Source organism: Amyelois transitella, chromosome 4 (assembly GCF_032362555.1).
Source record: "Amyelois transitella isolate CPQ chromosome 4, ilAmyTran1.1, whole genome shotgun sequence".
In the NCBI taxonomy this organism is placed as follows: domain Eukaryota; kingdom Metazoa; phylum Arthropoda; class Insecta; order Lepidoptera; family Pyralidae; genus Amyelois; species Amyelois transitella.
In genome coordinates this window covers 6,195,052-6,222,487 of record NC_083507.1, presented here as the reverse complement: position 1 = coordinate 6,222,487, position 27,436 = coordinate 6,195,052, and the positions used below count along the sequence as shown (strand labels likewise).

The following is a 27,436-nucleotide window of genomic DNA, read 5'->3' as shown; positions in this document are numbered from 1 at the left end:
TGGATGTTTTTTACTCTTTCACGCAAAAACTACTGAACCGATAACGATGAAATATGGTCTGTAGGTAGCTGAAGACCCAGAATAACATATAGGCTACTTTTACCCGAGTACCCGTAGGATTGATAGGGTTTCTATGCGGACGAAGTCGCGGGCGGCCTCTAGTAGAATATATTTTAGATACAGTTATCTATAATTCATTTAAAAACTAACAATCACATGAATTATTATGTGTATTTAAAGAAGGATTATATAAAAAGCATACTTAATGTAACTGTTGCAATGCAGATTCACGCTGATAGACTTCCTTTCGTTTTCCTCATGCTTACGTAGGTATAAAGAGATTCAATCGTACTCGTGCCTGATACAACAACAACATCGTATATAAATATAAGCGGAATGCGACTTGTATTTATGACGACATCTTTTACGGAGTGACAAAAAGAAACTGGTTGTGTTATAATAAGTTCCTAGTTATAAATCGTAAATCAATATTTCCGAAATATATTATATTCTAGTTGTTTTACAGGTTCCGGACCGGTTCACTTACGGACAAATCAATTGTTAAAACTATATGCACTAATACGAAGAGATAGATAGACGCTAAATATATAGATAAACATTCAAGTCCCAGGCCAAGAACATGAAGAGAAAGTTCGTTTCTCATCATGCCCTGGCCGAGATTCGTACCCGGGACCTCCGGTGTCACAGACAAGCGCCCTACCGTTGCGACACAATGTCATCACAAATTTGAGATCGTAAATCCGTAATACAATCAAAATTGATTTAGCCATGTTCAGAAATTATCGCGATGAAATTTACCGTTAAAAGTACCGATTTTTTGCAGAGAATTAATAAATACTTATAAATTAACCTTAATTGATGAAAAAAAAACAACTGTCATCGAAATATCTGATGTTATTAAATTAAGTTCACCAAGGCAGCGAACTGGGATCGATTAACCACCAATTTACCACTTTGATCGAAATGGCTGTCTGTATATGTAGACTAATTTAAATAGGCATCGAGAAATTACCTTAATAAGTTTAGAAGTTATTTTTATCTCTTAAAATTACGAGGAACCCACTATTACAAAAACCTACGAACGATTTCTTGCTCTTTTAATACTTTATAAATTATGCGTTTTTGTTTTCTTTTCTTCTTTCATCTTTTTTTTTGTATTGACAAAATGAAGTCGTTAACTTACTAGCAAACCAATTAAGGTTAAAATATGAATTTACTTTTAAATATCGCATCAATTATGTTATGTGTGCTGTTTTTTGTCCATAGTAATTTTGAAGAAATAGATAAAGAGATACGTCCGCCCTTGTATATCAGTTATTTTTTAAATGTTTTTTTTATGTACTACTTAAAATTTGTTATGTACAATAAAGAATTTACAAACAAACAAACTAACAAACAAGAAATATTGAATAATTCTTTCTACTTTGTTTATTTGTAACAGATGCAGGGGTCGTTGTGGTCGTATGGAATCTCGAATTTTACGTTTGTTTTGCATTATAGTTCAAATATGATCAACATTAATTTGACCTTATTATTCTGTTAAATGGATTTAAATTGAAATAAACTTAGTTGATTATGAGAACAATGGCAGCAAAAGTGGACTAATTGTGGAAAATATTGCCAATGTGCTGTTCGCGAGAGAGATAGGAAAAGAGGACGGAACAGTGTTAAAATAAGGAGATGTCAATAATGTATTACACATGTAATTATGCAGACTTATAATCAGTTTAGGGTACTTCGCCTAGTAGCGTGTCATATCAGCAGGGCTAGCCATGTCACTTAAGCTATGAGCGTGAACACTTCAAAAAACTCAACTGGTGTTACAAATTATGTAACGAAATTTCAGTACAATTTTTTTAGGGAAAGAGAGTCACTGTTTTTGAAAAACACTACAAACAGCTGACCGTCTGGTTTTTTTCAAGGGAATTCTTTTGAATGCAATTGAGTTAGGGCCCCAGAAGTATTTGTCATTCCATTTCGATTTATCACTTGTAAATATCGTAAGGTTGCACACGGAGTGATACGTACATAGAATATTTTGTAATAAGTACTCTTTGTATAAAGTGTCAAATCTGTAAACACCACATTTTGTAACAATGTCCTTCTCGACCAGAGTTCATTTATGCGCGCTTACTACAAACAATCTGTAAAAAGAGAATATCTGAAAGAAGTTTATTAGTTTTATGCTGACATCGAACGATTTATTTACTGTCAATAATGTATTATAATTTTATAATACAAGCACTTATATATTTAAAATCATTTCCGTAAACTTTCATATGTATCTTCTCTATTATTAAAACTGCAGCGCAAATAGTTGTTTTGTTCAAATCCTATCAATTTGTAACAACCAACAACCGATGTGTACCAACAAGAGGGCACTTTTTATAATAAATGCATTAATTTACCGTCATTTCTGAGGAAAATCTCTTTCTTCTGAGGAAAACCTTTACGAGAAAAAATTTACACACACAAGCCATTTGTGTTTAGAAGTTGAATTGTCCAAAGTATCACTCATGTTTTCCTATTAAATGCATAAAGGCGGTAGTTAACAGCGCGGAAAACGTTTGAAAGCTTTCAATGTAACTGCAGGTGACGTCTTCGGGGATAGAGAACGGGAACTGTTAGCAACACGCGATAGATAATAAATGCTAACAAGAATTTCCTGCACAGGAACGTTTCCGAGAAACGCGTTCGTTTGTTATAGACACGAGGCAGAATTTACAAGAATGTTTCTCCTAAGATGTAGTCTCTGCCGACACCTCCGGGAAAAAGGCTTGATTTTATGTATGTATAGTTCACTTAAAGCATTTTATGAGGTAAATGTCAACAATTTTTATGTTGTAAAAATTATTTTATATCATTTTTAACTCGTGCACGCGACTTAGTCCGCGTGGCCTTCTTAAATTATAATAATGGTTTAGGTTTTCACACGATTAAGACCATGTGGCTAGCATAGCACGCGCGACGCCGTTTTTATCGTATACATCACGGTAAAAAGTGAAAAAGCGATAGTTTAACTGGCTAGTAATTGTAAAATAAAATCATAGCAATTAGAAAAAAGCATAATAGTGAATCATAAGTACTAAAATCACCATATTATAATTTAGAAATGTATTTTTTAATTAAAAGACGTATGAAAATTGATTACCTTTATTTGTGTAAAGAAATGAACTGTAGTTGCATTTATTTTTGATAGGTATATTTAGATTTCAGTTCAAATACCTTCATGGCTCCTGTTGTTTAAATGCTACCGTGGCCGCTATACCAAAAGTGGGTATAAGGAGATTGTCAGTGTAATGTCCTGTAAAAATATTGATATTATGTATGTATTTTTTTTCCTTTATGGAGCTGTCGGTGAGTTGCCTGGTTAAAATGCGTTAAGCGCAGAAAGGCACAGATTCAAATCCCACCCCGGCCATGTACCAATGACTTTATGTTATGTACATTAGTTTTAATACTAACCGATGTTCTTACAGTGAGGAAAAACATCGTAAGAAAACCTACACATTCTGGCAACTGCTGGATGTATAACCATGGATCCAATACCTTGATTAGATTTACCTGCAAGGGTTGCGGAGGTCAGATAGTAGTTCAACCACAGGTTGCAACATATTCCGTGTAAATTTTAATCATGTTTAAGCGGCCAATTCACTATCCCATAAATTGAGGTTTTCATTAATTGTCTAGCACATTTAAAAAATATAAAGTTTATATAAACGTCTTGTTATCATGATACGAAAAAAATTTCAAAAAAATTCCAACGAACATATTTTTTCTATTTTAATAAAAATTGTACGAAACTCTACGTAAGTAGTCAAATTGGCCCAATTTTTATTATTAACACACAGAAATTCTATAAAGAAAATTAAAATATAACACGCCATTTATTTAATTTTCTAGCTATTGCCATGTTGCTTCGCTTCGCTCACGAAGATTGTTTTTAACGCAAATCCTACCTTTTTTGTTATCGAAGGGAAATCCTTTTTACGGAAGACCCCCAGTGTCTTCACCTGGGGTGTAGGATGCCTGGCACCTAATGTGTCTACCCTTTAAAACCCCTCCGTGCGAATCATCATAGAATCGCAGGCATTTCACCACGATTCCCATTGGTGCGATCATCTTACTGTTATGGGCGACCAGTAAGTTGCTGGCCGATCTTTTCACCCCAAGGTCGGTAAGTGACCCTAGTAAGGCAGCAGGCACGCACGATATCGCGCACGACTTCTGCTCCCGATCACGAACGCAAATCTTACTACTACTAATAGTCTTTTTCCTAGAGAATAGGTATAAGGTCCTTTTGTCCTAGTATATTCTTATCAGTTCTCCTAAAGGCTACAGGATTGCTTTGATTAACTTTTGCCCGAACTTGTACGCACAATGAGCCATTTTTCCGCTCTCGCGGGAAAATCTGGAAATCCAATAAGTATCATATTCACTACGCTATCTAAGAAACAAATATGCCAAATTAACTTCCTCTTGGCTTTTGTCCCGGTTGCATCCTCACCATACTGGAGAGGTGCCCGGGGTATGCCTTTGACCATGAATCCTGGATTAGGTGAGTCAGATTTTTACACAAAGCGACTCCCGTCTGACCTTGGCAACCATTGCAGGGAACCTAACCCGTATTGGATCGATCATGGTTACACATCAAGTTGCCTGAACGTGCAGGTTTCCTCGCGATGTTTTCCCTCACCGTAAGAGCTTCGGTTAGTATTTAAACTAATTACATAACTTCGAAAATAGTCATTGAAACATGGCCGGGAGGGAAAATTTTACTCCGTAAATATGAGGAAATGACTTTAAATCATAAGGATTAATATGCTTGTATAGTAATAATGCTCAAAATGCATCTTTTAATCTAAATTATTTATTTACATATAAAAATAAATGTCCCAACATCTAGACATATATGATATTGCAGACGTTTTTATACATCTTTCAACATTCTTTATTTTTTTTAATACATTGTATGCACATATAATTAACCCTGGGGCCAATGCGAGCTAGGACAAGCTTTTAGAAAGCGGTTTTTTTCCTCGATTCCTTTATAAATATTTATTAATCTGTCTAAAATCTAATTTATTTTAAAACAAATATATTCCTATGGCACTTTAGGATAATGTAGCTTTCTAATGTTGAAATAATTTTTGAAAACATACAAAAATACAAATCTTTGTCAATTTGGATGTGGATTTGAAGTCTTTCATCTACTGACAAAAGAAAAGGCTGGCAGATTTTTTTTTACTTTTTCATAATCTTCCTGGATTCAAGAAAATAGCTATAGGGGTCACCAATGGGAGACAAATTCATTTTTTGATCTGAAATAAGAATCCCAAGGGAACCCTTGTCACGCGATTCAAATTCGCACCTGACAGGATTATTCGTTCATAATATGAATTTATCGAACGTCATGTAATTCTGTTGGTGACAAATTTATTAAATATACTTTAAGTGACATGTTATTCTCAATTATCCTGATTACAAATGATAGTTTCATTTACACATATGTATCTTTAAATATATCCATACTAATAACATAAAGAGAAAAGATTTGTGTTTTATTATTTTTTGACTACAAATAATAAATTTAAAAACTTGAAATGATTTTGACGAAATTTGGCACAGGGTAATTGACTCTCAGGATTCACACAGGGTTAGTAGATAATAAGTACTCGTAAAGTGTTTTATTTTCAAGATTCCTGATATACCTAATCATTGATAAAATTTGGTCACTTTATATATTATCAATTATTTTTATTTTGGTGTATATTTATAATCTTTAATTTGTTTAACACTATAGAATCGTCAATTTCTTGGTCTGACGTGATGTTGGTCTGTAAATGCATTGTTATTTATAGCTAGTACACTTGTTTTGATTGCCCTTCTTATCGATATCTATTAATTAGCTTTTTTATGTGATGACTGCAGTGGATAAAACTTATTTAGTTGGATAACATTCCGGTGGGTTAATGTTACCACAAATATATACGAATAATTATATGTTTTGAAATTCTTAAATTGCTGGACCGAGCATCTATGTATATTTAATACCTATGACTAATTTGACATTAACATACTATCAACAGGGAAAATTTTATGAGTTACTTAAATTCCCTGCAGAAAAGTGGTGTTGAAAATGAATCAATTTATTAAATAAATTATAATCACTATACTATTAAAATGACAGGGAAATGTCTGAAAGGTATAGTTTAGACCATTATACGAGGCAAAAAACGTGAGTGGTCCAAGTGGATCAATACACGCATATAATCGCTTAACCAACGAAGCGGGTCACGCGGCGTGTTCATGGGCGCCTTTAGAGACATCTCACCTTCCTGTTCCCATAACGTATTATAAAATATTTTCGTCACTATCATATAGATATACGGATCGTGGACTAACCTTCTGTACCTCTACTTTTTGTGCTATTAATAAATTAGAAGATACTCATTATGTTTCTTTTCTTACGACTTCCGGTTTCCTGTTAATCGACGTAATCACTCAATCCACTATTAAAACTAAAACAGAAGTTCTAATATCTAGCATCTAACGTTGTTACCGTCACTCACCTGACACTGGTAACACGAGTGAACGGAGTAAAACTGGCTGCAATCGTAGCGACTGAGGACGTCGACGAAGTCACAATGCACGCGCGCGACCATAGCGTCGAGGCCTAGCAGATCGTGCAGCGTCCGCTCGCAGCGCTCCCCGCCAGCCAGCACGTCGGCGCGCGCGCCGCGGTCCAGCGCAGAGGCCGGCGAGCGCTCGCAGCACGCCCGCAGCCGCAGCTCGGCCAGGCGTCGCGCGCGTGCAGCCGCCCCCAGCGCGCACAGGTGCGGCACGTCGCGCCTCGTCAGCGGCTCGGCCGCGCCGCCGCCGCTGCCGCACGCAGCGCCCCCGCACTCGCGCACGCCGCCCGCGCCCTCCTCCTCCAGGTCGCACGCGCTCAGCCAAGGGTTGAGGCGCGCGAGCGGACTCACGGCTAGGCCCGAGGCCGCCATCAGCAGCAGAAGCAGCAGCGGCGGCGCTCGCATGGCGGGGGCGGCGCCGCTAGCGGGGGCCGGCCCGCCGGGCGCGGCGCTGCCTCATACCGCATCGCGCATGGCGACCTACTCGCGCGGCCCGGGCCGCGGGGCCGCCGCGCGGGGTGGGCGCGCCGCCATGTCGCTCGCTCGCGCTCGACTGACTCCCCCCGGGCGCACATCGATCGCCCCGCGCCCCGCACTAGCCGCTGCGCGCGTCCGCAAAGCCTCCATTGTCGTTATGTAACCTTGCGCGCGCACCGTTGGGCTCCGCCCGCCTAACCGCCCGCCCTCTGGCGGAAAAGCTTTTCTCATCGCCCGCTTTAAGCTTTGCTGACACACTGGTTCATGAAAATGTTCTGTACCAAATGGCCAGATGGCGCAACATTTCAGTAACACTTGTATAAGAAACTTTACAGCGCACTCTAGCTTTCCTTTTCTGATTTAAAAAAAAACGTCGGTTGTCGCATCGGTAAGGTGCCTGATTAAAACGCGATGGCGCATAAAAGGCACCGGTTCGAATCCCACCACACCATGTATCAATGACTATTTTTGAAGTTATGTACATTTGTTTGATAACTAACGGATGTTCTTACGGTGAGAAAAAACATCGGAGTCGCATCGTGTAAAAACCGACTCAACCAATCTAGGATAAATTACTTACCCCTTACTCATCTCCAGAGAGATCTGTCTTCCCCGTTAGGTATAAAAACGTGACCATATATATTTATGTTTCTATCGGACGTGACTACAGGCAGTACAGTATGTACCTAAGCGCCTGCGTTCACATAGATATCAATTACACTAGAAGTGTAAATTCTGTACGTTGAAAATTCAATTATATAAAATCATCACGTTTGTTACGTAAATAATTATTTTTATATTCACGTTTCTATCTGTTTTTTAAAATCGACCAAAAAATTGCTTAAAATTTACGTTTGTTGCATGGGAGGGTTTATGATTTGTATGGCGGTCATGTCGCAAAAGGAAAAACAGTGCGTTTCAACATTTTCATTCTGGGAATTTCGATGTTTTCGTTATTCGTTACACACCAAACCCCGTGGACGGCCGGAGACCCTAGTTGATAATGAAGAATTAAGGGCTACTGTGGAAGTGGATCCGTCCAAATCACGTCCGAGTTAACTTCAGGCTTCGGTGTTAGGGATAAAATTATTTTAATCCACTGAAAGCAAATTAGGAAGATTAAGAAACTTGAAAGGTGGGTACCTCACGAATTGAGCGAAGTACACCGGCAAACGCGTGTCGACTGTTGCGTTACATTACTTAACCGGCACAATAATGAAGGGTTTCTAAATCAAATCATTGCCTGTGATGACAAGTGGATTCTCTACTATAATTGGAAATGCTCATCGCAATGGCTACACCCTGACCAGCCAGCTTGCTCCAAGCGAAAATTTACCCAAAAAAAGTTACCTGTGTTTGGTGGACTAGAGCTGGTGTCGTCCATTTCAGTTTTCTCAAATCTGACAAGACGATCAGGGCAGACGTCTTTTGTCAGCAATTGCAAACTATGATGGGAAAGCTAGCTGCTAAACAACCGAGGCTAGTCAATCGCTCCACGCCATCTCTGCTTCACGGCAACGCTGGACCACACACTGCACTACCGACGGCTACCACATTAGAGGAGCTTCAAATGGAATTTTTAAAACATCCACCGCTGTCCCCGGATAACAACCACAAAACAACTCCAACGTATTACAATTTTTTTTCGAAATTTGGATAACTTCTTCCAAGGGAAAAATTCAACTCTTCAAAGATTTTATTGATTCCCGTCCGTATAGTTTTTATAGTAAAGGGATCAATGAAATACCTATGAGATGGCAAAAGTGCATAGATAATAATGGTTCATACGTTGATTAAATAAATAGATAGATATATATATATTATATAAAAAAATATTCGACTTTTTGTTCCTCCTATACCAAATGCCAATTTCATATCTAAGGACCTAATATTTATTTATTTATTTTACCTTTATTGTACAAAATACAATTGTAAAAGCACAATGGGTGGACTTAATGCTAAGTGCATTATCTAACAGTCATATCATATCTATCTTTATTTTATCGTTATTTAATTATTTGCAATATGCAAGTAAATATTCTGCGAAAATTTTAAGCGTCTACCGTCCGTCGATCGCGGCAAAAGCTACTTATTTCTTGTACTTAGGAATATGACAGGTAATAGAACGATTTTTATGAATGATAACCGAAACTATAATAGTGTAGGAACAGTTACCAATTAAAGTGTGAATGTTACGTGTCAGTGATTTTGTATTAGAGCGACAAGTGAATGACGTGTAGTCAGTGCGTACTGCGCACCGATCCTCACGTGTATACGTAATTTAGATATTAGGAAATTTATTCTTGAAATAAAAGTAAAATATAATTATATTAAAAATTTATTATTGAAAATCAAGAATAGTTTATTACAGTGTTCTAATCTACTGGGAGTACTGATCTTCAATAATAATATTTTAAATTGAACATACATATTTGATTTTTACATATTTAGAATGAGCCTATAATATTATCGCCGCTCACAAGAAGATATATCTTTTTCATATTTTCACCTATAATGTAAGTAATTTCTTAAATCATGATAAGTAACTAGTGTCTCGAACGCGATAAATGACTCGTTATCTACTCATTATGACAGAGATTAAAACCTATTACATAATATCATGCGCGCGCAAGCCTTATAATATATTCCGACTTACACAGACATAATAATATGCAAACCACAAACTAAAGTACTGACCACGTTCTGACTAAAAGGCATGATGGGTGGTCTTGGCTGCCCGTTTTAATGATCCATACTACTATTGTATGTGAAAGTGAGTTTGTTTGTTACCTCTTCACGCGTTATCTACTGAACCAATCTTTTTGAATTTTTGCGTATAGGTATGTACTTGTACATACATAAAAAGTCTAGAGAAGGCACTATGCCTTTCATTCCAGTAAATACTATAATAGTTCCCGTATGATTTGCGAAAAACCTGATAATGTTTTTAGGTGGCGCCAAATTCCCGTGAACGAAGCTGCGGGTAAAAGCTAGTTACACATAGATAGATAGATAATACCTGCCGACAAAAGCTTCTAACTAATTGGTATGGGAAATGATTTATTTTAATGGACATTAACAGCGGATATACAAACATATCTCGTCTTTATACTTTACGGGCTAGCCAGGGCCAGTAGCCACATGGATCAAATGCCACGTTTTACTGGATGGCATTAATATGATGATGCTCAAATATGTTGTTAGAATAGTATTGCGCATAGTTAATTGCTATCGTAATTACGCGAGCATAAAATAATGTTAGTAAACACGCAAAATGATTGTATCTTTTGTTCTTGTTCCTCGCGGTTGTTCAGTAATCAAAGGTCTCGCTTGCGCAGCTCTCCGAGGTGACGCAATGCGACGCTCGCGCACGAGTAAGACCAAAGAACCGCACACTGCCTGCATTTACTCGATCAGCATAGTGAGATCATAACGCAACGTTTTTACTTTACGTTCTAATATTAAACTTCGTGTATATCAAACATTTTTATTTGTTGAAAAATATATCTATCAGTGTTTTTTTTTATTTTGTTCAGATTACCATTCTACTATTTGAAAACCAACGAGAATTTCGAAATAAGTGCTAAGGTTAAGTTTCGTCATAATGGACGCAACAAGTAAGTTAACCGGTTCGTGATTTTAATATGCTAGGCCATTATCATTTGCTAACATATTTTTCTGATTCTGATCAGGGTTATAGTTACTAAAAAATTTGCTAATATTTTTAAAATTAAAATTTTAATTTCCAAAAAAAACAATTATTTCATCTTTAAAGATAAATTGACTAACTTTTCATAACAAATGAGTTACTAATTCTCAATTAGTAAAATAAACTTTATTCTGTTCGGCTTTGACACAGGATATTTTATTTTCATTGTATTATATAAATCACAGAATACAAATAATAATGTTTCATATTTTTGGTACTCAACAACAACCCATACAATCCAAATTTTAAAACTGGAAATAATCCAGCTGTTTATCACTTTCCGTTCTTGCAAAGCCTTGTGCGTCACGGTCTACATAGCACAGAGATATTATTTCATCATTATGATTATCCAAATCCAATGATGCCTATTTATTATTTAAAAATGTTGTACATTTTCTGGTTTTATTTTTTTCATCCAGCAGTTACACACTTGTTGATAAAGTACCCATCTAAGTTTATAAGTTGAATATTAAAAATATAAAGAAGAAATAACTCTGCACTGACGCTTTGGAAGCGGCAGCAAACGTAGTTTTAATTTTGACGTCAACTAATGTTGTGAAACCAAAAGATATGACAATTATTAAGTGATATGAAGTATCTCGTAATAATGAATAAATTTTTTGAATTTTGAGATTTGTATAACAATAAAAGATTACTTTAATGTTTCACTATCGAAATTTAAAAACCAATTTATTTTGGACACTTTTCAACGCCTAGTCCGCAATTTATGAATCCGTTTTAAATTATTAGGTACGAATATGTCCGAAAGATCAGACAGCTTCTCCCATCGAGTTGTACATTAGAGGCTTTTATAAGGTATAAAAAAATAAAAAAATAACAGTCGAATAGAAGTTAAGTTTATCTAACTTAACCCTAACTTCAAAGTAGCAACTTAAAAAATCTTTACTAATTTGATGCGATGTGTCTTCATACTTCTTTAACTTAGATAATTTCCGATTTCAATCTTGATGTCACTGTATGTTAACAATGATAACGCCCAATGTTTTAATTTCAGTGGAAAACAAAATGGGTCTGCCACCACCTTACGAATCGACGGCACCGTATCCAGCGCCACCGCCGTCCTACTTCGGTAGTAACCCTCCACCACCAGGGCCGGTGATTCCCACGGCACCTCCTCGCACCACCGTCATCACGACTGGTCCAACGAGGCCTGGGAAGCTAGGCCCGGGGCCCACAGGTACCTTGTGTGCAACGTGCAACAAATCTGTGGTTACCAGAGTTGAATATGTGGCGAACAATCGAACACATATCGTCTCCGCTGCTCTTTGTATATTAGCTGGGTAAGCGATTTATACAGCCTTTGTTTATTGTTTATTTATCAGTAACAGTTAAGACTGATTCACTTACGCGTTTAACTCGTAGGTACATATATTCTCTAATTATAAATACCTACATAAAAGGGAGTATGTTGCGTGATCTTAGTTGCACTTTTTGCCGCTTCACTTATGGACCTGGGGTCTGATATTATTATGTATCGAATACGATGCGTGATAAATAATTAAACTGTGCGACTTTTCGATTTCAAAGTATGTTTTTACATTTGTTTGATTCCTTACCTATTTTATTATAAATGTGTACAATATTATATTAGGTACATACGTAATTTAACCGAATACCATATTTACCAAATTATTCGAAATAAATTTCTGATATAGACATAAACTCGTAATATATGTACAGTACATATTTTACCTTTTCCAGATGTTGCTGCGGCTGCCTGGTGCCTTACTGCATGACGTCGTGTAAGACGGCAAACCATTACTGCCCTCAATGCAAGGCCTTCATAGGATCTCACATGCCTTCGTGATTTATTAGTATTATAGTGTCAGCTACTTATAAGAAGATACGAATGACGAAATCTTAGAACAAAGATATCACTACTTCAATCTATGTGTGATTTGAATTAAGACTTTATTTTAAATAACTGCTAAGTCTCAACTTCTGCGATATATATCTTTCAGGGTAATTATATAGGGAATATAATATAGGAAAAGCTAAGAAAAAAAAATATGAGGAAGTTGTCAATAGTCTTTAATTGTATAGGCACTTCTTGTTTAAACGCTACGTTACGCATAATATTATAAAACGTGTATATAATACTTGATCAAATTACAATTTTAGACAATAGATATTAATTTATTGTCTAAAAAAAATTTGAAGATCATATTAATGAACCCAAGAGGAGCAGAACCGTGCACAGACGAGACTGGCGAGACGTTCCCATTTACAAGTCTGTTGAAAGTACAAGTTTATTTCCGTTTGAAGATAGTTCTTATTGCTCATTGTCGAGCAAAAAATGTGGTAAGAAGTTTCCTATTATTTTACCTACCGACCAAATATCTGAACATTTGAACCATCTTAGTGTAGTACTTTACATACACTTGTGTCCAGGTGACATACATATTTTACGAATTTATAACATTTGCCAACGTTTGCTCTCCTATGATAAGTCACAAGCTAAGACTCTAATCAGTTAACGATAAACCAGACAAATATAGGTATTTCGTATTCTGTGATATTTCAATCTTCGTTTTATGTGATTAAACGTTTATACGGCTATATAATAATACGTATCTACAGAATGTTAAAAATAACTATTTATTTATTTTAATCGTAATGCTACTCGCATGCCCTTAAGGATAAGTTTGTTTTTTTTTTAAATTTAATTATAATTCTTAAATCGAAATTATTAAAAGAAATTATGATTTTTAATTTTCAATACCCGTAGGCATGTATTGAATGCCTCAGATGACAAATCATATTTTATCAATTCTCTTAACTCGAATGTATAATGTTCGTTATGTTTCATGTAGGGGAAACTTACTATACCTACATACTTATAAAAATATTACTTAAAAACTACAATCTAGGTACTTTATGATAGCAACCTACTAATGATTTTTACTTCAAGGTCAGAACGTAATATTTCGAAATTAATTTTAAAGAAAATGTATTTTGGTAGAATCTTAGGTATTTTAAGGTCAATAAATGGATTTATATACATGTGATTGTGTATTAATTTGAAGGTAAAAGTAGTTTAAATATGTACCTTTATCTATTTACTCTTCACTCATGTTTAGTTTAATCTTTTGTCCTAACTCATTTTATGTTTTAGTCTTCAATTTTGATCCCACACATCGATTTGGTGCACTAAACATTTTAGTTACACTTTCTCTTTAATTATAAAAACAGTTGGAAATTTTCGATAATTCCAATAAACCAGCATTAGAGCGCCTGAATATTTAGAATAACAACACAAGCTATGGCTGTTTATTGCAAGAAAGAAATTACCTACTAGAAATTAATTTTAAATGACTGAAGTCCTTGTATACACTCCCAGAAATTTTCGACAGTTTGGACAATAGTGCTCCACATTCTTCCATCGTTTTACAACATAGGGAACAATGCAGCAACACATCCACCTGTAAAAATATCATAAATAAGCACCTTTGAATGAAATAAAAAGTTGCATACCTTAGAAGTATGTTAGTAAGAATTGTTGTTATACCTACAATACTATTTTCACTTTCTAATTGAAATGTCTATCATTACTACAACTAACTGTAAATTTGAATCATTCAGATAAGAGTTTATCGCAAAGCATTGTATACATATCTATCAATATCATTAGTTCACGATCCTTACGTGTAAGTATAACTTAAATGATTTGTTTTAACTATTTTGGATATACTCAAGAAATAAAGCCCTCATCAGAGCAATAAATAAATAATATCATGTAGCTTCCATATTACCAATTCGTATAATTTTAAACATGATGACATGTCTAAATTTATCACGGTAACTAAGCTAGGTAATATTCCTTGCCAAATTATAAAATCTTCTTACGGATACGTAGAAAGACACGACAATAGGAAACGAACGTCAAAGGTACATTGAATGAACACAACAAAAATTATCAGATACTATGTTATGCACATACCAAAAGAAAATTAGAAGAAAACCAGCGATGACATGTGTAATGCCTGTGTTTCTATACGTGGCTGTCGTCATCACGTCCTCGTGGCAGTACGGGCAGCGCATGCCCACCGGCTCCGACCCAACCTGCAGCAGGTCCATCTCGATGCTGACATTGGTTTCCTGAACGATTGGCTGGTATATGTTTGACTCCACTGGAATTATAAAACCACATCAAATAATTTGATAAGATTACCAAAACTCTTCGCTATGCCGCAAAAAGCGGACCTTATAGTACAGAAACTACAAGCCTTTTTCCGTAAATCATGAGCGTTCCTTTTAAATTTATGAAATGTTTGGAGTACAGTTCTAGTTTGATCAACCCGGAAACATATTCCAACGTAAACAAAGTTCTCCACCTATACCGTATTATCTTATATCACCGGGGTGATATGTTTCCCAGGGGCATTTTGGACACCAAAGTAGTTTCGTCATTGTTAGGTTCATCCTATATAAAGGTGTGAACAAATTTAAATGGTGTTCACAAATACACATAATCTACTTATTAACAAACAAGAATTATCAAACACCTAGATAATAAGGAATTCGTAATCAACTTCTTAAAAATTAATGTATAGATAATTCGATTCAAAATATCAATATCAATAAGTTGTACGAGTAAGACATTTCTGGGAATCACCATAAGTATAAGATAGACTATCGTCCACGCTGGTCTGATAGTGTAGAAATAACGTAATGTATCCCATTACTTCTCTTCCTATGCAGATTGTAGAAGATAAACAAGGGAAAGCCTAATAAAGTTGGGATTTGTCTTCAAGGCAATGGCCTGATATTGTTTGAGTCTCACGTGGCATTTTAGTATTTTTGAGACTGTGTAGGCTCTACCTCTCCTAAGATCTATCCCGTAAGGAATGAAGACGTATGTGCTTAATACAAAATATAAAGATACATTTTATTTTGTTCATTTATACCATTACGTCTTTAATCCTTACGGGATAAACGGAGACTATACGAAATTAAGTTTGAAAGGAATTTTATTTTGTATCGTTTAAATAAATTACTAATTAAGTAGGTCACTCTATAAACGAAATAACGATAACGCTGTAAATACCCGGAAAAAAATACTTATTTGGGGCGAAGTGAGTGTCTCCAAAAAATTAAAAGGTTTACATAGCTACCTGTTTATAATTTATCAAAATTAAAATAAAACTTAGTTTACGGTATTTCATATTAATATTCCCGCGAAATGTTTGGTGATTTGTACATTTATGTATGATTGTGAAATAGTTTACATTGAAAGACCTTCTTTTCAGAAGAATCCTGGTTCTCCATTACCTACCTAGGTATTGTCGAAAGGAAAGCCTCCATTGTATATAGTATACGTATTTCAGGCGACTTAGTTTTCTATGTGGCTCACTCAAATTCAAATTTATTACCTACAATTGCACATTACCTAACACTTGCAACAATGATTGTGGGCTTGAGATGGAGAAGTTATTTTCTATACCTTTAAATATTTTCTGCGCTCGAGTCGTTTATTCATATAACAACACATCATCAACCTACAAGTTTCAAATCATAATTTGTGATTGTGCAACTTTTCTCTAATAACAGAAACCCAGCTTCAAGTAGGTACCATACGAATAGATACCTTCTACCTAAGTCTACTGCTGAACACTAAAGGCTATACTTACTTCTGTATATTCTATTTTGTTTTTATTGTTTAACCCGGATCCCGCACTAGTTTATATTTTATGAATTTCCTCAATGTTTGTCATAGATCACTTTTACGCGTGCAATATGCATGTATCTATTTGTTCACCACAATGCTACTAGGTAATTAGGTCCACTTAGCTTTACCTAATTACTATGTACTCGGATTTAAAATGTCATCAATTTGTTCTTTCACGTTATAAGTTTCATGAATTCAACTCGTCAATGGCTAAGATAACAATATAGCATCGATATTCTAGTTATCGCTAGATAACGCAAAACAAGGATCAAGTGGGGCATTGATATATAAACTTTATCCATCTTATGTACCTATGTACTGTTTATACCTTATACATAAGTTTATTAAATTTAAACGAACTATGTATGAAGAGAAATTTAACTAATTGGTACTGAATAAGATATACTAGTCATTTGTAGTAATACTTCCCTTGTCTCAATTTCAAGGAAATTCTGGACAAGCATCCTGAAGCCTACCTGTTCAAATTTCCGATAATATTTCACCATCCACAACTTCTACAATTCATTATATTATCATCGTCTTGGCATAATCGATAGAAAACTTAAAACTTAATAACTACTCCACCCCTGTAATCAACAGGAGAGAGTTACTACCTTACTTATTAAAGCCTAGAGGATGATGGCCATGATAAATTATATTTGGAATTTTGTTAGCATTAAAGTAAGATCATACTTATACAATAAAATAATTTATTTCTTCCTTATGGCATCATGGTAACTACCTTAATATCTGCACTGGATGATTGTGCGCCTATTCCCATTGTCGCCTTTTACGTCATATATGGGAACGAGCTAGAGTTGTCCTATTCAAACAAAACGCATAGCTTCTGTGCAAACCTGGTAGCGAAAAATACCTACCTAATAATAGTGTGTGACCGTTGCTTCTCTTTCCGAGCAGGTTATTAAAGTTTTTTTTTTGTCAACTATCTTGCAAGACTATCTACGCAAGGGATACAAACGTGACTATATATGTATTCTTTTTTTTTGGCAATATCTAGTTTGGTTTAGCTGTTTTCATTAATTGAAACTCAATCCTAACCCATACAGATGAATGTGCTGTAACTCTTTTTGAGAATGTTGGTTCTGGCTACCCCGTTAAGAAAAAAAAAAGGCAAATATGTTTGTATGATTAATTTACAGAGTTAATTTAGCTGTATGTTTTCTTCTAATGTGTGTAAAAGCTTAGAGTATCGACGTATCGACTTATTTTTAAAATTAAGAATGGTAAATAAAAAGGGGATCGTTCATTCCTTCCTTTCAAACATTGACAACCTAGGTTGTCAACGTCAAAAAGGGTAAACAAAGATTAACAAGCAAAAAGTTCAATGTTCAATTAATTGTCAGTCAGACGCAGACGCAATGAGCAATATTTTATTTATTGCCAAAATAAGTTCATAATTATAAGTTTGCATTTTCTTACAAAAGATACAGCGGGCAATGAAAATATAGTTAATAAAATAATTTTAGGTTCACCAACCAAACTTACTCCTGTGTGTACCAACAATATGGATGTGGACTTACTGCGACCGGGCACTGTGCCCATATCTCCAGATACAATCCTTTGGTTTGAATTTCTCCTAAATCAAGACCTCTTAAAGAAGCATCTTAGTAAACCAAATCCAGGTACAACTTTACTCAATAAGTACTATCAGACATTTTTAGAAATATTTATATTTGCCTCTATCTGTCTTCGAGCTTAAGGGAAGCCTATCATTCCCATAAACGATACAAGGAGTGGAATGTAACGTGAAGGGACCAAAATTAATTTATATTGACCCCATTAATTTTTTGTTCCATTCTATTTCCTTAAGATAGCATTACACAGGCAAAGCAACAAATACCTATTAAATTTTTGTGTAACAATTTTTATATAATATATATAAGTGCAGATATACACGCATCAGCTGTAAGCTGCTAGTGTATTTGAAAAAAAATCTTTTTTCAGAACCATCTCACTGTGATTTAATTGAAGAATTCCTGTCAGTGGATACTAAAAATGCCAACTCTAAACCTACCAGTGAACGGGCCGTTGATGTGGATGCTCCGCCCAGCCCCCCGTCATCAACCACATCCATCAACCTTCAGTTTACTAGGAAACAGCTGGCACTTAAGATTCTAGCTCTCAAAGTGGCTGCTAGTCTTCACTGGAATTTAGGTAATTATATGACTATGTGAATATGAAAGTATATTTATTTGTGCAGTGTGAATCCTAGCACTTGGGAATAGAACCACTCCATCTCTTTACCATTTATATCACAAAAGACATACGTACATACATATAATCATGTCTTTATCCCTTGCGGGGTTGACAGACTTAAAAAGACTGATAGGCTTTAAGATAGAATTGAGATTCAAATAGTGACTAGTTGCTAGTCCATTGCCTAAAAGAAGAATCCCAAGTTTATAAGCCTACCCCTTAGTTGCCTGAAAAAAATAAGCACATTTAACTATTGCAGCTTTTACTATATTCCAATATGGGTTAGATTTCCATACAAATTATCAGACGACAAATGGGAGTCACTTGGTGTAATAAACTGACTTACCCAGGATCATGGTCCAAAAGCGCACCTACAGCTCCTCTCCAGAAAGATGAGGATGTAGCTGGAAGTAACACCTAAAGAAAGAATAATGCAAATTAAGTTTATGTGTTGGTAACCACCATTCATATTTACTCATATAATAGTAATCAAAGTATACTATTAATCTAACTGATATAATAGTAATCGAAGTAATAAATTTATATTATATTTATTTATTTATTATTTTATTTATTTATTTTAATATATATTTGCAGATATTCTAGAACGCAAACTACCACCTCAGATTCAGCAACAACTTATGCAGGATCTAGTTTACATGGCATCAGATACGGCATTCGCTATTCCACCCCAGGTAGAAGTCAACTTAAAATAGCCCATTTCTCAGCAGTAGAACTGTAATTCAATCCAATAATATTCAAGATTACTAATTATTCTATATTGCAATTTTTGTTTTGCAGGAGTTCTCAGCAGAACTTGTGGAAAAACCTCAAGTGCAATTTGCCCTTACTCTGTACCATAGATGGATTCTGCGGTTCCCAGTCAAGGCTGCCTTATATTCTAAATCCAATAAAATGTCATACATTCATATGTAAGTTTGATTTTCATTGTTTTTTCTTTTAATTGTTTGTCATTTCTAGTTAAAAGTTCCATATAGTTTCTAGCACTTTAAAGTAAAACCACTCCATATCTTTCTAATGGATGTCGTAAAGGCGACTAAGGGAGACGCTTATAAATTTGGGATTCCTCTTAAGTGATAGGTTATCATAGCAACCTGTCTCTATTCAAATCTCAATTCCAAAATGAAGCCATAAGCTGAATGTTGCCTTTCAGTTTTTTCAAAACAGTTGGCTCTGTCTACCCTGTAAGGGAAATAGATGTATGTGTGTTCTATATACCTATATGTTCTAGATAAAATAATAATTTGTAATTTTATTTTAGGCCTGGGTTGCAAACAGAAGGGGCATTCACACCATTGAATCAAAATTTCGAGAAAATACTCAGAATGTCTGAAGCGACGCGTATGCAAAGTATCCGTTACTTAGAGGAAGTATTGTCTCATTATGAATTGTCTTTGCCAGCTGGGCGCAAAGAACCTAAAAAAATAAAAATACCAAGTATGGATGCTTTTATACACCTCACTGAAGATTCTGATGATATGAACCATGACTGGGATGCGGGCGATATCCTCATCAGCCAGTATGAACTAGCTATGCAAATTCATTTTGATCTCTGCTATAATTATTTCTTTTATGGGCAGCATGATTTAGCTGCCAAACATATTTTAGGCTGCAGAGAGAACTCAAATCAGTTAGAAAGAGAAATAACTGTTTATGGATACGGTACTCACAAAAAAATTCCTTGGGGTGAATTCTACTACGCCAGTATGACAAATGAAGAGATAATTGGGTACATCAGGGCCTTAAATTTGGGTTATGAGGTTCTCAATGAGGAACCGTCACTCTTACAAAAGTTACAGGAATCTATTGCCAATCACTATACAGGCATCATAGCTGTTCTTCAAGCTGACAATATCAAGAGAGAAATTCCAATGGTTCATAGACAAGTAGTGGAATTAGACATACAGGGCTCTGCTTCTAGTGGAGCCTTCACAGTAGCGAGAGATCTCTTGAATAGAGTATCAGCATTGAATGCAGTAAGGTATGCTCTAGAAGGTGGTTTGCCATCCACTCACCCAGATTTTCTGAACAAGTTTAAAACTGTAGGCATAAAATTCTTTGATCTATTATTTTGGGCTCTTGCGCCCGTTTTAGTATCAGAGCTATCTGAAAAAGATTGGACAAATTTAAGAATGTTTTTCCTTCATTTGGCGACGTCTCAATGTAGAGTGCCAATTGATAGGATAGATGAATATTTGAAGAAGCACGTCGGCGAAAGTGCTGAAAAAATACGAAAGAAGTTGATTTCTGACGAAGAATTACAAACAATCATAAATGATCCAATTCATATGGATGATGAAACCATGGACATTCCACAAGAGCTACTTTCAGATGACTGGGAAACACCAGACTTTGATTGTAAGTCTGTACCCGAATTGGAAATGGGAAAGCTGAAGAAGCGACTTATTGAAGCGTCTACTGCCGACGATGTTCGCATGTGTCTAGTTAAACTAGCGATGATGGCGCCGGCGTCTCCATTATGGAAGCTTAGTCCTTCTTGGAAACCGGCAGGTGGCTTGGGAAATGCCTTGATTGCATTACCGAGGGGATTTTTACAAGATTTTGGGTATGTGATATCAGGGGCGGCGCGAGCAAGAGCTGAAGCTGGGTGTGCACGCGTCGCTTTGTCTCTGTTATCAGTTTTAGAAGGAGAAGTTCGTAACCAACTCGGGACAGGAACGGACAACGTACTATATCGACTGTGCCGGCAGTTGTCGTGGGAGGTGTTGCTGCTTCAAGTCAACGTGATGATCAGCGAGTGGCCTCATCACCGACTCAATTTGACGGCTCTGGCGAACAAATGTAAAGCTTGCATCGCTGCTTCCACATCTAACGATGGAATTGTACCTCGAGCACAAGTTGGTATTTCCCTATCTTCACATTGTTACTAAGTGATCATAAAAAGAAAGTTTGATGCTTCACTGCTAGGGAAAAAAATTAAACGACCCAAATTTAATTATTTCTGAACCTTAGATAAAAAAAATATCCACTTCTTATTGACAAAAATATGCAGCTTGTTCTCAAAATTATTCTGAATTCAGGTTATAGAAGCATGCTGGACGGGTTTACTGAACGCTTGCGATTGGGAGGGCGCGGGCGCCACGACGGGCCCCGGCGAGCTGGCTGCTGCGCTCTGTGCCGCTTGCTTCGAATTGCAGCGCGGGAAAGCTACCAGAAAGTTCCCGAGGCCGCTGTGGGACTATGGTAATAATCCTTTCACTCTCCTATCTTTGCGTGTTTTCAGTTTCACCTTCTATTATACTTTGGTTCGGTCTGCAGGGTCCTCTTAGCCTATTGGCTCGTATATTTTCTGAAGCAACGTAGCAAATTTATAAATTTCCAATAGATAAATTTTATATGTTCAATACCTTAGAAAGGTTGTCCAACAACTATGATTTCCTTTTTTAGTGAGTTTTGTATTGTAAAGGCAATTAAGATTGAAAACACGCACCAAAAGTTATAAATCATGTTATAATTTTTATTTACTTTTTGATTTTAGCATTAGCAGCATATAGCAACTGCTCCAACGGTCCAGTGAAGAGAAACGCGGGCGGTTTGCCGGCACATTCCCGTGACGTGCCCAACGCCGCAACGGAAGCTCGCAACGCATTCAACGCCTTCCTCGCCACACTCAGAGAACCTTTAGCTATAAGCGTTATGTTCTCTCTCCTCGCGAGATTACATAATCTTCTAATAGATGACAGCTCTTTGGAACTCGTAGTGGAATACACGTCGTTGTGGCCCTCAAACTTATCTAATACAAATAACTATAATGTGAAGCATATTGTTGAATCTCTTACGGACATGCTGGAGCGGAGTTTGAAGTTGTACCCGTACAATACTTCGTGGTAAGTATATATAATACTTGAGATAAATCTTTTTAATTTTATGTGCTTTTTGAATCAATGCACCTAATATTAATGTCGATTGAACGCAATATTCATAAAAGTTAACTTCATATACAAATCGACGGTGCCTAATTCAGATTAATCATAATTAGGTTGCGGCTCTACGGCGACGTGGAAATGGCGGGCGGGCGGTGGGGCGCGGCGCTGCGGCGCTACCTGTGCGCGCTGGCGGCCGCCACGTGGCACTTCTCCAAGCGCGCCGCCGACGAGGGCGGCACGGCCCGGCGCGCCGCGCGCTGCTGCCAAGCGCTGGCCGCGCCCACGCAGGCCGCCGCGCTCTGCCAGCTGCCCGACGAGCCCGACTACACCACCGCCTTCAAGTGTCTCGCGGAGAAGGTACTGCATCGTGACTGCATGTCTATTTTAATTCACCTATGGTTTATTCCATTTACTGATGAGTAATATTTTCATTTCATATACATAGAATATCAAGAAGTATCTTCCATTGTATTTCAGACTGGCAACGCCGCAGATGCGATGGACGCGTATTACGGTTGCCTGTGGGACGGCACTCTACTAGAAGTGGCGGTCGCCTTACACGCGCGGCGAGGAGAAGGCGGCCGCCGGGCTCGTGCTGTGAAGGCCGCAGGAGCCTTAGAACTAAACGCCAACAACAGCGAAGATATTCAAAGGGAAGCGGCCGCTACTCGACGGGCGAGATTTCTTAGAGCCCTTACTAACCAATACGTAGCCTAATACTTATCTGCAAATATTCGGACTGGACTCAATACAAACTACGTGGGACAGGAGCCCTAAGACAGCAGTAACAACAGTAAAGGTATACAAATAGAGAAGCTCCCGCTACTTGAGACTTCTTAAGACCCTCATAAACGTTGGTGACGCAAGATATCTTTTTTGTAGATTTTTACAAAACAATTTGACTCGGTATAAGCAAAGTATCAGTTCTCAAAACTAATTTAGTACTGAAGAATAAAAGTGAAGATATTTTATCAAAGCGAACCCTAGGTCCAACGAAGCATAGTGGCGTATTGAATTGGAGAAAACTTCTAAGCTTTAAATAACTTCAAAACAAAAATTACTAGGAACATTAAATAATTGCTATCTTTATTTTTAACATAAATAATAAAAGCGATATTCTCCAAGTATTATATTCTTGTATATAGATAGGTACAATAAAAAAAATCTGTACAAAATAAAATGTGTTTTATTTCTTGTCAACTGCCGTACCTACATGATTAAAGTATATCATAATTTTAAATAAACATTATGATAAATTGTTTAAAATGACAAGAATCAATGCTATGCGTGTTAATTGCTTACTGAAACCTATAATCTAAAAAGATATATAAAAAAAAGTAGACACGATTAATAAAGTCAGTACTTAATAAAAACATCGGCCGTTATCACCAGACGAAAATTAATTCACTTCTCATAAGTGCCAAGGAATTTATTACAATTTGGACAGTAGTGGTCACAATTTTTGGTCGAGTTCATGCAATATGGAAGACAACAGCAGCAACTGAAAAAAAAATACTTGTGTTAAAGTGACATACGTTGATGGTCATTGGCGCAATAGTCCTTTTTACTTAGCTCCGCGGTCGAAGTTTTTCTATAAACGGATAAGTTGTAATCAATTGGTACTAAAGCGCAACTATAAAAAATAATAAGCCATTTTGCGGTGGTGCCAGAAGGAAAACCCTACAAATATTATAAATGGAAAAGTAACTCTTGTATGTCTATCTATTTGTTATTTACGCTATCGCGCCTAAAAACCACTGAAGTTTTTTCGATGAAATTTGGTACAGAGATAGTCCCTGAAGAAAAACATTGTTTACTTTTAATTGCAAAAAAGAAACCACGCGGTAGTTCGCAGGTAAAAGCTAGTAAAAAATTACTACGGCATATGCAGTAGCAACGGGCATATGCATATGATTAATTATACCAATATTTTTATCAAATAATGAAGTTTTAATTGTTACTTTCCCTTATCTTTGAATTGCATGCATCCGCCACTATAATAATCTATTCTGAATGACCACTCGTAAAATTATAAATAAATTTACATTTTCTGCTAGTTTATCAGAAAATTTGACAAATGAAATGAAACTGAGTGGTTCCCGGTACCATTGCAAAAAAGAATAGGACCACTCCATCTCTTTCCCACAGATGTGGTAAAAGGCGACTAAGGGAAAGGCTTATAAACTTGGGATTCCTCTTTTAGGCGATGGGCTAGCAACCTGTCACTATTTTAATCTCAATTCTATCACTAAGCCAAACAGCTGAGCGTGGCCTATCAGTCTTTTCAAGACTGGTGGCTCTGTCTACCCCGCTAGGGATATAGACGTGATCATATGTATGTATGAAATGAGAAACTCACCATATCCAGCAAAGTATAGCGGTCATATGAGTACGATTGGTGACCGTGTGACGTACTGACGTGCGTACGGATGCATGGCAGTACTGACATATGGTCACTGTGTTAGTAGGACCCAACGATACCTGAAAATTACAAGTTTTTAAAGTTAAACAAGGAAGGAAGAATAAAAAATATCCAGGTCAATGGGAGTCAAATTTGCACTCCCTTTTAATATTTTTTTAATATCAGCTACACATACTCGGCACCATAAACAGACAGAAACGCCTAAAAGAGAGTTTATTTACCATACTTTTGGGACCCATAATTTAATATAATACAATTATTACTACATACAATTGTAACTTTCAGCACCTATAAAACCTACAGGCCTGTAGGTCTTTCTTACCTAACTGTTTAATGAAAAGCTGCGGTATGTGCCATTATCTTAGATATATAATTAAAATATGTACCTGTTATAATGCTAAAATAATGCTTACCGGGACATTTATTGGTGGCGGAGATTGATTCTGGTTTGCTAAAATAATTCCGTCGGAATGATTATCGTCCATATGTCTGGTGACGATCTGAAATTTAAAATAAACTTTCATCTGCGAAGATCTATCATTGCCTTAGACTTTGGTAGCGATTATACCTAAGTACTTACATAGTTTTATGCAAAGTTGAAATATTTTTTAAAACAATATAATTCATATCTAAGGAGGTAGAGGTTGTGAGGACTATGAAAATTACCTACTCGGCATTTAAAATCTGGTAACAACATCATGCTCACCTTAGGTTGAGGGCAGGTTTCCGTATATAAAGGTATGTTATCGTTATCCATAATGTATCTAAGTACCCCTATAAATATAAAAAAATGTTTTAAGTATTTTGCTTCATCTTACATTGTTTTAATTCCCACTATCGGTACCTATGCAGTTGATTTTTATCAACAAAACCCTTATATTACTAGGTACTACGAGTAGGTAGGTAAGTACACAGCGTTACTCATGATACCTACCTAATTTCTTTTATTTTGTCAATAATTTGCTGTTGGACTTGTAATAAAAACGAATTAAAAAAGAAACTAAAAAATATTAATATGCCTATCCTACATTATTAAGGAACAACATAATAAGTACATACCTATATGCCTGCGTTATTTACAAAAAATAATAAAAGAGAAAAGGTGACCGAGAGTGGAAACCACTGAACTGTATTCACTGCTTGGCATAGGTACCTACCTACACACTCTTATTTATTGCTTTATTTACATTCTGAAAGCAAATAATCAAACCAGTTTGTTATGATGATTGTAAACATCCGCTGAAAGTTAGTGATTCACAAGGCGTATTGCGCCATATAAGTACTTATGATTACTACATATATAAGTTTAACAGCACCATATAAGGTAGAAAATCTTTAGATTGTAAAGAACATTAAATATATATTAATTTTTTTTATTTGATTTTTTGATACCTTATCCCAATTTCGAGAAATATTGCAAACTGCTATGGGAGCAAACCTATGGGCAAAAACTAGTCTGGATCAGTACGATCAAAATACAAACTTAGCTGCCACTGCAATTTCGTACAGTTATGACAAACAATACGTTTCAGATTTCTAAAAACATGAAACCTAATTGCTTGTCTCGATCGTACGATACCTACCTAGGAACTGGTAGTTCAGCGTCATACCTTACCTTACTGTTCCCTTTATATTTTACAGGGAATCCCCTAACGTCAACGAACAGTCCTAAATAGGTAGGTAGTTTCCTATTAATTTTTAATTGACTGTACCAACTTACTTTAAAATCATTCCAATCTATTCACATTTCTATTCGTATTATCAAATAGTCTGAGTTATCGTTAATAAAATTAAATAAATAACTTCTTCCCTAGACAAATGAAAAAAAAACTACATTAAAACATCGATGGTAAGCGTCGCTGTTGTAATGTAGTATGTTTTCACCGCTATGATCTGACCACTTACTAATATATAAAGGTTAGCTACTTCCTAAAATATTCAAATGTGAACTAACTAAGTACCTACTTACTACGTACTTCTACAAGTGGGTACACTTTGTACAAAGAGTAGGTACCTACCTACTATATGCCTCAAAATACTGACTTACATGAAAGAATTAAAGAGAAAAATAAATAAATTTATTATTACACCTACTTGCCTTGCAGTTTTAGGGCCCAAATATATTATCACTCACAATTTTTCTTAAAACTGGTACAAATCTGTTATAAAATGGTATACTCGATACACTTGACAGACGTTTATCAACCGACTGGTCGAAACACCAACACCCGGTCGACGTCTCCCGCCAACCCGCGCGTCCCATTGGGCAAAAGGAATAAACAAAGGCGTTGATATATAAATAGTACTTACCTACCTACTTATACGGAGTAGCCAAAGCCACACGTGTTCACAAGTTACAAA

At 36.2% G+C, this 27,436-nt stretch overlaps 4 protein-coding genes across 7 annotated transcripts in view; 2 read left to right on the top strand and 2 right to left on the bottom strand.

The window, feature by feature from the left end:
- Positions 1–7,569, bottom strand: part of LOC106138639 (uncharacterized) — a 60,429-nt gene extending 52,860 nt beyond the window's left edge. The window contains exon 1 of the mRNA XM_013339849.2: positions 6,594–7,569. Within this exon, the coding sequence (XP_013195303.2) occupies positions 6,594–7,058 (465 nt within the window). The 5' untranslated portion in view covers positions 7,059–7,569. The remainder of the gene's footprint in view (positions 1–6,593) is intronic.
- A 2,926-nt stretch (positions 7,570–10,495) lies between these two features.
- Positions 10,496–13,915, top strand: LOC106138688 (lipopolysaccharide-induced tumor necrosis factor-alpha factor homolog). Its single transcript, XM_013339919.2, has 3 exons — positions 10,496–10,747; positions 11,855–12,140; positions 12,562–13,915. Exons 1-3 carry the CDS (start codon positions 10,735–10,737, stop codon positions 12,665–12,667), a joined length of 405 nt encoding a protein of 134 aa, XP_013195373.1. The 5' UTR covers positions 10,496–10,734; the 3' UTR covers positions 12,668–13,915.
- Positions 13,916–17,881: 3,966 nt separating this feature from the next.
- On the top strand, positions 17,882–23,817 carry LOC106138689 (integrator complex subunit 8). Its single transcript, XM_013339922.2, has 9 exons — positions 17,882–18,171; positions 18,494–18,703; positions 19,343–19,440; positions 19,547–19,677; positions 20,028–21,624; positions 21,808–21,970; positions 22,266–22,614; positions 22,767–23,010; positions 23,131–23,817. The coding sequence occupies exons 1-9, from the start codon at positions 18,054–18,056 to the stop codon at positions 23,368–23,370; spliced, it is 3,150 nt and encodes a 1,049-aa protein (XP_013195376.2). The 5' UTR covers positions 17,882–18,053; the 3' UTR covers positions 23,371–23,817.
- On the bottom strand, positions 23,768–27,348 carry LOC106138640 (lipopolysaccharide-induced tumor necrosis factor-alpha factor homolog). Of its 4 annotated transcripts, none has more exons than XM_060954457.1 (5): positions 27,174–27,348; positions 25,782–25,849; positions 25,489–25,575; positions 25,013–25,134; positions 23,768–24,154 (listed from the first exon to the last, which is right to left on the bottom strand). In XM_060954457.1, exons 2-5 carry the CDS (start codon positions 25,830–25,832, stop codon positions 24,058–24,060), a joined length of 357 nt encoding a protein of 118 aa, XP_060810440.1. In that variant the 5' UTR covers positions 25,833–25,849; positions 27,174–27,348; the 3' UTR covers positions 23,768–24,057. The 4 variants fall into 4 exon arrangements, with proteins under 4 accessions (XP_060810440.1, XP_013195304.1, XP_060810439.1 ...); XM_013339850.2 differs by having other exon boundaries at positions 27,166–27,347; XM_060954456.1 differs by having other exon boundaries at positions 27,170–27,347.
- Positions 27,349–27,436: the final 88 nt, after the last annotated feature.

What these genes read in the sequence shown, in the direction of transcription:
- LOC106138640 (XM_060954457.1), bottom strand. Translation starts at nt 25,832, where the DNA reads ATGGATAACGATAACATACCTTTATATACGGAAACCTGCCCTCAACCT. An exon ending in AAACCTGCCCTCAACCTAAG is followed by an intron (nt 25,576 to 25,781) that starts GTGAGCATGATG and finishes TTTAAATTTCAG; the next exon opens with ATCGTCACCAGACATATGGA. An exon ending in CGCCACCAATAAATGTCCCG is followed by an intron (nt 25,135 to 25,488) that starts GTAAGCATTATT and finishes TGTAATTTTCAG; the next exon opens with GTATCGTTGGGTCCTACTAA.
- LOC106138689 (XM_013339922.2), top strand. Translation starts at nt 18,054, where the DNA reads ATGGATGTGGACTTACTGCGACCGGGCACTGTGCCCATATCTCCAGAT. An exon ending in GAATTGTACCTCGAGCACAA is followed by an intron (nt 21,625 to 21,807) that starts GTTGGTATTTCC and finishes TTCTGAATTCAG; the next exon opens with GTTATAGAAGCATGCTGGAC. An exon ending in GAGGCCGCTGTGGGACTATG is followed by an intron (nt 21,971 to 22,265) that starts GTAATAATCCTT and finishes TTTTGATTTTAG; the next exon opens with CATTAGCAGCATATAGCAAC.
- LOC106138688 (XM_013339919.2), top strand. An exon ending in GCTCTTTGTATATTAGCTGG is followed by an intron (nt 12,141 to 12,561) that starts GTAAGCGATTTA and finishes TACCTTTTCCAG; the next exon opens with ATGTTGCTGCGGCTGCCTGG.